The sequence below is a fragment of the Silurus aristotelis genome (assembly GCF_946808225.1).
Source record: "Silurus aristotelis genome assembly, chromosome: 18".
Taxonomy (NCBI): domain Eukaryota; kingdom Metazoa; phylum Chordata; class Actinopteri; order Siluriformes; family Siluridae; genus Silurus; species Silurus aristotelis.
In genome coordinates, this window is record NC_139591.1 from 4,876,297 (window position 1) to 4,887,938 (window position 11,642).

At 37.3% G+C, this 11,642-nt stretch overlaps 2 protein-coding genes across 5 annotated transcripts in view; both read right to left on the bottom strand.

The window, feature by feature from the left end:
- Positions 1-7,000, bottom strand: part of mtus2a (microtubule associated tumor suppressor candidate 2a) — a gene marked incomplete at its 3' end in the record, with an annotated part of 59,436 nt that extends 52,436 nt beyond the window's left edge. For all 4 annotated transcript variants that reach the window (XM_083568086.1, XM_083568085.1, XM_083568084.1 and 1 more), the window contains exon 1: positions 6,854-7,000. The remainder of the gene's footprint in view (positions 1-6,853) is intronic.
- Positions 3,999-5,217, bottom strand: LOC310740930 (uncharacterized protein). Its single transcript, XM_083568144.1, has 2 exons — positions 4,828-5,217; positions 3,999-4,730 (listed from the first exon to the last, which is right to left on the bottom strand). The coding sequence occupies exons 1-2, from the start codon at positions 5,146-5,148 to the stop codon at positions 4,134-4,136; spliced, it is 918 nt and encodes a 305-aa protein (XP_083424270.1). The 5' UTR covers positions 5,149-5,217; the 3' UTR covers positions 3,999-4,133.
- Positions 7,001-11,642: the final 4,642 nt, after the last annotated feature.

Genomic DNA, 11,642 nt, shown 5'->3' on the forward strand with positions numbered 1-11,642 from the left:
AATGAAACCTCAGGTGTTGCTATGGAACTTTCAATCAAAAGGGCTTTGGTCATTCATCAAATCTATGGAGATATTCTACATTAATTTAATTAGTTTTAAGATATGATAAACCTGCACACATGTACTGTAGTGCTTACAATAGAAAACCTCTTTTGTTAGCATTGTTTTATTTCATTTAGTTTCATTCGGACAAAAAAAGAAAAACTGCAAATGCATACACTGCATATGTAAATAGAAATAAGGGAATAAACCTTTGTACTTATCACTGTTACTGGGGTCAAGGGTACATCTGTACCCTTAGCACTGTGCTTTTAGCATGTGCATCATGTTTCACCTGTAAATAAGTGTACAACTGTAAGAATTTAAATGTAATGGCCATTTAATGAAATCATTGGTACACCACAGGCACCTTTTCATATTATGTAAATCCCACAAGAATACATGTTTAATACCTTTGTTTCTGAGAGTGTACGGTTTTGCCTAGAATGAGCAACCAAAGAAATTTGAAGTGTTTTAGATTTAATCATTAATTGACACTGTAGTTGAAAAAATATATAAAAACAGAGCACTACTGTAGGCCTTATTTTTAGATTATTAATGATCCTCAGTTATCAAGACTTACCTGAATAAATGTTGAAAAATGACTAATTTTCAAGGTACTTTCTGGCACTACTGTGTGTTTTATTGTTATATTATGCTGGTCATCTACAACCCCAATTACAAAAAGAAGGATCAGTGAACTTCTGCCCATCTTTACCTTTAAGAGGCTTTTTAAGATACACTCTCTCTCTCTCTCTCTCTCTCTCTCTCTCTCTATATATATATATATATATATATATATATATATATATATATATATATATATATATATATATATATACTATAACGTTAATGACTTCTTGTCGATTAACCTAATTATTTGCATAATGTTCCTCCAGTTGCTTCTTTTATGTAACACTTACTTTTCTAGCATTTTCTTGCCCCTGTTCCAACTTTTTAATATTTTTTCCTTAAAATTTTACCTTTCTTCAAGATTTCAAGATGCTTTCTATGTACAATTGTGAATATATTATGGGTTTCTACAATTCGCAATTCATTGCATTCTGTTTTTATTTTATATATATATATATATATATATATATATATATATATATATATACATATATTTATTTATTTATTTATTTATTTATTTATTTATTTTTATTTTATTTTATTTTTTTCAAAAATTAGTTAGAATTGGGGGGAAAAAAATTCGAATCAGATAAAATACGCACTAGATCAAAGACACATTATGGACACGCGCAGGTGGCACGTGCGTGCGTAAATGTAAGTGCGCATGGTTTGACCATTTCCAATAGACGCTGCTGGGAACTTTTATAGAATACAAAAGACTGCATTTTTTACTATAGTAATATAATTTTGTTTTTAGAAAAAAGAAAAAGTTAATGCAGTAGACGAAGTGTGATTTTGTGCTCGTGCAGCCAGTGCATCATAAGCTGTCTTTGTTTTCGCCCCTTTAACCGCCCATCAGTCTAACGTGCTGTCTTAGGTGAAACAAAGAATTGCAGCACACACACACACACACATACACACACACACACACTGCCACACACACCGACACATTCATGCGCAGCACTGAAGAACATGTGGATACGTTGCACTGGATGATCTAATCCTATTACTAGCCTCTATAACATATATAAAAAGGATTATTCCGTTATTTTCACAACAGTGCGCAAAGGATGATCAATGCATCTCATTGCAATTCTCACCAAATGAACACTTACCTTAAAACTGTAAAAAGAAAACCTTCTTCCCTTGCCGAGGTGTGAGCTGGGTAAAATGCCGCGATGTGATGCTCTAAGCTGAGCATCTTTCTCTCCTGCCCACCTTTCTCTCCTCCCTGATGCAGTCTCAGGTCCTCTTGAGTGTAGCGTGCTGAAATCGCGCCCTCTATCGGTAAAAGCTGTCTGAGAGCTGTCTGATATTGGTAACCCTCGATGTAGTCTTTGTCTGCCTTGTCAAAATCAGTAGAGTTTAATGCATGATAATCCAAATCGAGTATGTGCATCGTTTGCAACTCATAAGTTTGTGGTCACCAGACCATCACATTCATGAGGTTCTTCCCCAAACTGCCACAATGATGGAAGCACTGATTTAATAGGCAGGGCATAATGACAATTTTCCCTGTGCACTAATTAAGCTCAATGATGACACTGTTGACCAAGATGATAATGTGTCCATAAAATTATAACCACATCATGTATGTGGTTAACTAGTTATGGCCACTATGTTTCTGCAGCTTTAATTTATATAATTTAAGGTGATACATCAGTCAATCACAAATTATATATATATATATATTCCACAGTTATTCAACATTATTCCAGTTATTCCACAGTTGAGGTGCCATTAAACTCATGTTAATCTTGAAAATGAAGTATTTATCATTTTTAAACATCTAGAAAAACATGCATTTAGACATTGAGGTGTGTTTAACATATCAATAATCTCTGAATCTTTGTTTTTTTGTGTTTTGTTTTGCAGATTATGGCTGCACTTTTCTATGAAACAGGCTTAAGTTTTGGCTATTCTCGTTCATAGGAGTTCATACGAGGATCTCTACTGATTTACTGTAACATTAAGAGGAAGAGAAATTTTTTTTCTTTTTCCCATGATTTTCAGTGAAATTCAGATGATGCAATTTACTGTAACTTTTGGAAAAGTGAGACTTGTACTAGATTCACTCATAATGGCAAAGTATTATACTGAATGAACTGTATATTTTAAGATACAGTGTAATATTAGTGGGCTGGGGCAAACAAAATAATGTTGGGTTTTTTTTACATTTTACACGTTTAAAATGTATTTTGCCTTCAATGTACATGCATACTTATTTATATATATATATATATATATATATATATATATATATATATATATATATATATATATATATATATATATATATATATATATATATATATAAGAGGAACGGTGCATATAGGACGTTTTGGAGACAAGGCGAGGGAGGTGAGATTGAGATAGTTTGGACATGTGCAGAGGAGGTACATGGGGTATATCGGTAGAATGCTGAGGATGGAGCTGTCAGGAAGGAGGAAAAGAGGAAGGCCAAAGTGCACGTTGAAACCAAGGCAGGCCGAACCTTTGTGTGTGACATGGAAACCTTCAGAAATGCCTGCCATATTTATACAAAAGACACACATTCACAATATATGGATACACAAGTCAGTTTTATTTTAAAGTGTTTCAAACTTTACAGCGTTTGCAAACCCAGTGTCTATCGTCCCTGCATTTGGCACAGGTGAATTTCTGACATGTTGCACAGGTAAACCTGCTGCTAATCCTGTTGCAGCTCTCTTGCACCTGGCACTGCGTTGTCTGTACAGTCCCTGGCACAGCAGCTGCAGCAGCTTTAACAGCCTGCCTCTGTGCCAATTTTTCCTTGTGCTTCATGAATCGGCAACGAAGTTCCTTAGCTAGAAGACTCAGAAACAATCTTCTTTTGCCTGTCCACTCTGTACATGCCTTGTACAAAATGTAGGCATTCACCGCCGCCAGGTCCAGCATATTATAAAAAAACGCTACTGGCCACCTGCGTGTTGCTTCTCTTACGGAATACATCCGCGCCATTTGGTCCAACACGTCTACACCACACTGTAAAAGTCAGAGAGAGAGAGAGTCATGAGTATATGTGCTTTTTTTCTATAGGCCTGTATAGTACACATCAAAAAACATTGTAGCACTGGTGTAAAATTATACACACATTCACATACCTTTATGTGGTTATAGTCTGTTATCGTGTTGGGTTTCCTCTTTCTGCTGTCACCGATCGTCACGTCTTGGTGCATGGAACTTAGAACACACACAGTCTTGTTTTTTTTAAGGTGCATAAATTGTCAAGAAGACACTGCCACTTTTAAGCACTGAAGTGGAGAATAACTCTCGCTGTGCAGTGTCTTTTGCAAGTTGAGGAAGTTCACGCCGGGCTTTATTCACCGTGCCCAGTAGTGTTGTTTTGCGCTGCAGCAGTCTGTGCGACAGTGACATTGAAGTAAAGAAATTGTCCGTCGTGACATTTCTCCCATCATCCAAAAATGGCTCCATCAGATTCATGACCACGTTCTCTGCCAGCCTCTCTCCCTTCTGACAACTGGGGTTCTTTCCCAAGTAAGAGATGCATTGCAGACATATTTGGTCTCCAAATCCGTGGCCAACCAGAACTTGATCCCAAATTTGTCTGGCTTGGTTGCGATATACTGTGTGAATGGACAACGAACCTTGGTAGGGAACAGCTGTTCATCTATGGTCATGTGTTCTCCTGGAGTGAAACTCTCAGCACAGTTCTTGATGAAGCGTGTCCAGATGTCGGAGATCGCAGCAACTTTGTCTGTTTTCACCCGTTCTGCCCACGTGTCCTCGTAATCAAATCGAAGGTGTTGCATAATTGAAATGAATCTATCTCGGGACATTATATCTTTTATTACTGGCACCAGAAAGCTTTCTGACCAGCAATCCACAATGGCACCAACGGGACACATGATTGCTCTTACAAACAGAATTGAAATGAATGCCATCAGTTCATGAATTGCCAAATTCCAGTTCGGCTCTGTTCTGCGGGCTGGATAGACCGTGCACTCCCTGATGGTCTGCAGTATTTCCATGTCTAACAGGCAAAGGAAGCTTTGGAGCACGCTTGTAATTTTACGCTGTCGGAAGATAAACAAATAGAGAATGGTAAATTTACATGAACCTCACTCTAAATGGGTTTATATAAATATCATATGTACTATGGCAATGACAAACCTTAGCAGACTCTGTGGGTCCAGCTTGCGCAGTGAAGCACGAGTGATTTGCTACTGCACTGGACATTCCACTGTCCTCCTCTACCCACACAGTGCCGTCTTTTGCCGTCTGGCTCAGACAGGGCTTCCCAGCACCACGGTGCATCTTCCGTGGAGGCATGTCGGATTCTTGTTCCGTCTCCTTTTCGGATTCTTCTGAGGAGGTATCAGTGGCCTGCTGGACGAATGAAATCACTCCTCTATCAGAGTCCATTTCCTGAAGCAAGGCCAAAGCCTGTTGCGCGGAGAGGTTCTTCCTGTGTGGCAGTGATACGGAGGCCATCCTGATGTGCGTTCTCAAAAATGCGAAGAAGAAATGATTCTTCCTTACATACACAGTCACAATGGACAGAATCACACCTTGCAAAGCTGGAGAGATCACACAAAAACAAAATTAACTTTTGGTGTTATAATTCAGTGATGGCCAATAAAAATGTAATCATCATTTTATTCTGTATGTGTACGAACATGTCAAAAACCATGGACCATACCTTCACTCAGCTTATGACATTTGTGTACAAACATACATTGGAGACTGAAGTGTTAGCAAGTTTTCATTTTATTCATGTCATTGTATTAGCAACTTTTCATTCTGTTTTCACATAATTTTTTATAAAAAAAACAGATTTGTGTTTCCATATAATGTGAATGTGTGTCTTTAAAAATGTATTTATCAGACAGCATTAAAATGTTTTAACATCCACATAACAAAATAACTTATTGGTGTAAATTAGATGTTGTTGGTCTAAACTTTGAACGTATATTAGAAAAGCTTTTGTCCAACTGTTCTACTTACAGCACACTAATGTCCTTCCCTGACCACCTCTGCTTTTCTTGTTCCTTCTTTTCAATCTCACTTCTCATATAAAATTAACAAAATTATTCTACTTTAAATTAATCATAGAAGCTTGATAATTATGGGTTCTTTTTTGCCATGCTTAGTCGAGGAGAGAAGTCACATCTGCAGAAAAGACCTGCTGCCCTTCTGCACACTGATGCGTTGCTGTACTGTGATGACAGACATTATGGAATTCGGGATGCAGAACAACATCACTAGCTCAGTATTGAGAAACAGTGATGAAGGTTCATGTTTCTCACTGAATGTGTATTTAATCGACTGTCCTGCATCACCTCACTCTTGTGTTCCTCCTGTTTTGCTTTGTGGGGGTGTTTTTTGTGCACTCAGTGGTCTTTCCATTCTATCTCTTCTATTCAATTTTGAGTGTTAAAAATGTGACATGAGGCACTTGTGCCAAACATTTGTATGTACTGTACAATGGCTTTGGAGACTAGTCAGCCTTCTTTACTTTTTGCATACAGTTGTGCTAAGGTACTTCAAAATGAGCTTTAACTGACAGGTTGATCACAAAGTGAGCAGGAGGCAAAGCCTTTCTAATCTCCTTTAATCATTAATACCTTTGTTTCTGAGAGTGTACGGTTCTGCCTAGAATGAACAACCAAAGAAATTTGAAGTGTTTTAGATTTAATCATCAATTGACACTATAGTTGAAAAAAATTATAAAAACAGAACACTACTGTAGGCCTTATTTCTTTAAATGTGCAATGGATTATAAATTATCCTCAATGATCAAGACTTAATACCTGAATAAATGAGGAAAAATTACCAATTTTTAGGGTACTTTCTGGCACTACTGTGTGTTTTATTGTTATATTATGCTGGTCATCTACAACCCCAATTACAAAAAGAAGGATCAGTGAACTTCTGCCCATCTTTACCTTTAAGAGGCTTTTTAAGATACACTATATATATATATATATATATATATATATATATATATATATATATATATATATATATATATATATATATATATATATATATATATATATATATATATATATATATATATATGGCAATCATCAATTAACCTAATTATTGGCATAATGTTCCTACAGTTGTTTCTTTTATGTAACACTTTTCAAGATTCAATGCATCTCATTGCAATTCTCACCAAATGGACACTTACCTTAAAACTGTAAAAAAAAAAAACCTTCTTCCCTTGCCGAGGTGTGAGCTGGGTAAAATGCCGCGATGTGATGCTCTAAGCTGAGCATCTTTCTCTCCTGCCCACCTTTCTCTCCTCCCTGATGCAGTCTCAGGTCCTCTTGAGTGTAGCGTGCTGAAATCGCGCCCTCTATCGGTAAAAGCTGTCTGAGAGCTGTCTGATATTGGTAACCCTCGATGTAGTCTTTGTCTGCCTTGTCAAAATCAGTAGAGTTTAATGCATGATAATCCAAATGTGTCGAGTATGTGCATCGTTTGCAACTCATAAGTTTGTGGTCACCAGACCATCACATTCATGAGGTTCTTCCCCAAACTGCCACAATGATGGAAGCACTGATTTAATAGGCAGGGCATAATGACAATTTTCCCTGTGCACTAATTAAGCTCAATGATGACACTGTTGACCAAGATGATAATGTGTCCATAAAATTATAACCACATCATGTATGTGGTTAACTAGTTATGGCCACTATGTTTCTGCAGCTTTAATTTATATAATTTAAGGTGATACATCAGTCAATCACAAATTATATATATATATATATATATATATATATATATATATTCCACAGTTATTCAACATTATTCCAGTTATTCCACAGTTGAGGTGCCATTAAACTCATGTTAATCTTGAAAATGAAGTATTTATCATTTTTAAACATCTAGAAAAACATGCATTTAGACATTGAGGTGTGTTTAACATATCAATAATCTCTGAATCTTTGTTTTCTTGTGTTTTGTTTTGCAGATTATGGCTGCACTTTTCTATGAAACAGGCTTGAGTTTTGGCTATTGTTGTTCATAGGAGTTCATACGAGGATCTCTACTGATTTACTGTAACATTAAGAGGAAGAGAAAATTTTTTTCTTCTTTCCATGATTTTCAGTGAAATTCAGATGATGCAATTTACTGTAACTTGGGGACAAGTGAGATTTGTACTAGATTCACTCATAATAGCAAAGTATTATACTGAATGAACTGTATAAAATAAAGTGTAATCTTAGTGGGCTGGGGCAAACAAAATAGTGTTGGTTTTTTTACACTTGTTTAAAATGTCTTTTGCCTTCAATGTACTTATTTAGATATATATATAATAGGCACAGCGCATGTAGGATGTTTTGGAGACAAGGCGAGGGAGGTGAGAATGAGATGGTTTGGACATGTGCAGAGGAGGGACATGGGGTATATCAGTAGAAGAATGCTGAGGATAGAGCCACCAGGAAGGAGGAAAAGAGGAAGGCCAAAGTGGAGGTTTATGGATGTGGTGAGGGAAGACATGCAGGTAGTTGGGGTGAAAGAGGCAGATGTAGAGGACAGGGGGGTATGGAGAAGGTCCATAAAAAGAGTTACAGTGCATCTGTACTGAAATAGCTTACATTGCATCTTCCCTTAATACTTCAATGGCATAGTTACACATGCAGCAATTATAAGACACTGAACATGTAGTACTGCTATTCGTGAAATACAAGATACAGTATAAAATATGAGAATAAAAAAATGTACCTAACAATTTTATTTTTATTTACAGGACCAAATACAAGGCACAGTGATTTGAGCTACAGCACATCTGAACTGTTCCATGTATACAAACAAAACACCAGAAATGGTTTAAAAAAAAAAAAAAAGGAAAAAAAAAAAAGACACTGTTCTTAAATGCCAAACAAATAAGAACAGTGAGGTGTAAACAGCATAACGTTATTTTAACAGGTACACAGTCAATGGGTTGTAGGATGAATACAAATTTAGTTCTCTTCAGGGGAAAAATAATCCAATAACTCTGGTTTATAATCCTGAATTCCACTCACAGCTCAGGTGGTGGGGGTTTGCATCTAATAGAACTTGCAGATAGTCTACATCATCAAATATATCTAAAAAGTTAAAATGTGTCAGTTTTTGAATGCAGTTTTTTGGGAAAGTGGTATGACTTATAAGTAAAAAAAAAAACACTTTAGGATATTGGGAATAAACAATTTTGTGTCAGTAACAATATGTTTTTTTCGTTACCCCACTGAATTACGTCTTGCTTTTTATTTTACTGTGGTTAATTGTAACAAATGGAATCAGTGACCTTTTCATTGTGGACTAATGACAGGTAATAGTGGTTATATTATTACAGGGGGAGTCATTATTACAGGACTGATTTTAGTTACTTGTAATTAATGAAGTTTATCACAAGTCCTTTGTTTAATCTTTCAGTCTAAGAAATCTATGTAAAGCAACTAATCTGTGCCACGGTGGTTTACCACAGAATACGTCTGCTATATCCTTATATATCATAATTGTAATACAATCAACAATTAACAACCAATAATGGAAAAGTTTGAAACTATCCAAAACCTGACCTAAAAGGTTTCAGTCTTTTGACTTCTCATCAGAATATTTTTGAGTTGGCTAATTAAATTAGAGGTCATATGTGTCTGCAAACTGGAAACAATTACCCACTACTGGAAATACACTGCCAGGCCAAAAAAATATATATATATAAAAAAAAAAAGGGTTAAAATAAGGAATATTAAAATGTAGTAGAAATGCCAAGAAATGTGGTCAGAAAAGGTCTTGCTGTCATGCATAATGCCACCTATACAAGTGTCTTAAGGTGAGGTCTAGGCTCAGCAACGTTATATAAATAAATGATAAAATGACAATAAAAAGTTAGCTAAGAACCTGAATGTGCTGAAATGATCCTATACATGGATTTTTGTTCTTCCCCAGTGGCACAGAAACAGTTTGCCAAAATTGGCTGAAATTGTAAAAGAACGATAGAGGGAGTGTATGAAACCACTTCATCTCCATTGAAAGTCTTTGGGTTATGGTAGAGAAGACCTCCATGAAGTGTTCCAACTTTCCAGTCCTCAATAGCAAATCACAGGCAAATGCAAATCTGGATGGAAATAAATGCTTCTTCGCATAAGGCGGCCAAATTAATGCATGCTGTAAAGGCAGTGCAACGAAAATTGTGGTCTGTGTGACTTTTTTTTTGGCCAGGCAATATATAACCTTTTCGTTTTACGTTCACTACCCCTCCACCAGGTGGTGGTAGCGGTAAAAGGAAACGAGTGCTTTCTATAAATACCAGTGAACTAAATCTGGATCAGAGCAGCTCGAACTAGTAGGTAACATTTCACAAAGAGAGTGCAGGCTCAAACTAAAACCTGAAATAAGATCACTAAGTAATGTAAGGAGCAGATTTCATCGTGACTAAACTGTTAAATACAAGTCCAAGGAAATGTCCCTGCTTCTGCTGCAACACGTGTAGTGCATGTGTATGCATTGTTCTGATTCAGATTTAACACGTGTAATATTGTAAATGTGCAATCAGACGACAAAGGCAGCCGTCACTGGTCACCGTGTTAAACTGGACACTCGGTATATACAGTGAGGAAAATAAGTATTTGAACACTCTGCTATTTTGCAAGTTCTCCCACTTAGAAATCATGGAGGGGTCTGAAATTGTCATCATAGGTGCATGTCCACTGTAAGAGACATAATCTAAAAATCCAGAAATCACAATGTATGATTCTTTAACTATTTATTTGTATGATACAGCTGCAAATAAGTATTTGAACACCTGAGAAAGTCAATGTTAATATTTGGTACAGGAGCCTTTGTTTGCAATTACAGAGGTCAAACGTTTCCTGTAGTTTTTCACCAGGTTTGCACACACTGCAGGAGGGATTTTGGCCCACTCCTCCACATAGATCTTCTCTAGATCAGTCAGGTTTCTGGCCTGTCGCTGAGAAACACGGAGTTTGAGCTCCCTCCAAAGATTCTCTATTGGGTTTAGGTCTGGAGACTGGCTAGGCCACGCCAGAACCTTGATATGCTTCTTACAGAGCCACTTCTTGGTTATCCTGGCTGTGTGCTTCGGGTCATTGTCATGCTGGAAGACCCAGCCTCGACTCATCTTCAATAATCTAACTGAGGGAAGGAGGTTGTTCCCCAAAATCTCGCAATACATGGGCCCGGTCATCCTCTCCTTAATACAGTGCAGTCACCCTGTCCCATGTGCAGAAAAACACCCCCAAAGCATGATGCTACCACCCCCATGCTTCACAGTAGGGATGGTGTTCTTGGGATGGTACTCATCATTCTTCTTCCTCCAAACACGTTTAGTGGAATTATGACCCAAAAGTTCTATTTTGGTCTCATCTGACCACATGACTTTCTCCCATGACTCCTCTGGATCATCCAAATGGTCATTGGCAAACTTAAGACATGCCTGGACATGTGCTGGTTTAAGCAGGGGAACCTTCCGTGTCCAACAGTAACCTTGGAAACGGTTGTCCCGGCTCTTTTCAGGTCATTGACCAGCTCCTCCCGTGTGTTTCTGGGCTGATTTCTCACCTTCCTTAGGATTATTTAGACCCCACAAGGTGAGATCTTGCATGGAGCCCCAGTCCGAGGGAGATTTACAGTCATGTTTAGCTTCTTCCATTTTCTAATGATTGCTCCAACAGTGGACCTTTTTTCACCTAGCTGCTTGGCAATTTCCCCGTAGCCCTTTCCAGCCTTGTGGAGGTGTACAATTTTGTCTCTAGTGTCTTTGGACAGCTCTTTGGTCTTGGCCATGTTAGTAGTTGGATTCTTACTGATTGTATGGGGTGGACAGGTGTCTTTATGCAGCTAACGACCTCAAACAGGTGCATCTAATTTAGGATAATAAATGTAGTGGAGGTGGACATTTTAAAGGCAGACTAACAGGTCTTTGAGGGTCAGCATTCTAGCTGATAGACAGGTTTTCAAATACTTAT

What these genes read in the sequence shown, in the direction of transcription:
- LOC310740930 (XM_083568144.1), bottom strand. Translation starts at nt 5,148, where the DNA reads ATGGCCTCCGTATCACTGCCACACAGGAAGAACCTCTCCGCGCAACAG. An exon ending in GACCCACAGAGTCTGCTAAG is followed by an intron (nt 4,731 to 4,827) that starts GTTTGTCATTGC and finishes ATCTTCCGACAG; the next exon opens with CGTAAAATTACAAGCGTGCT.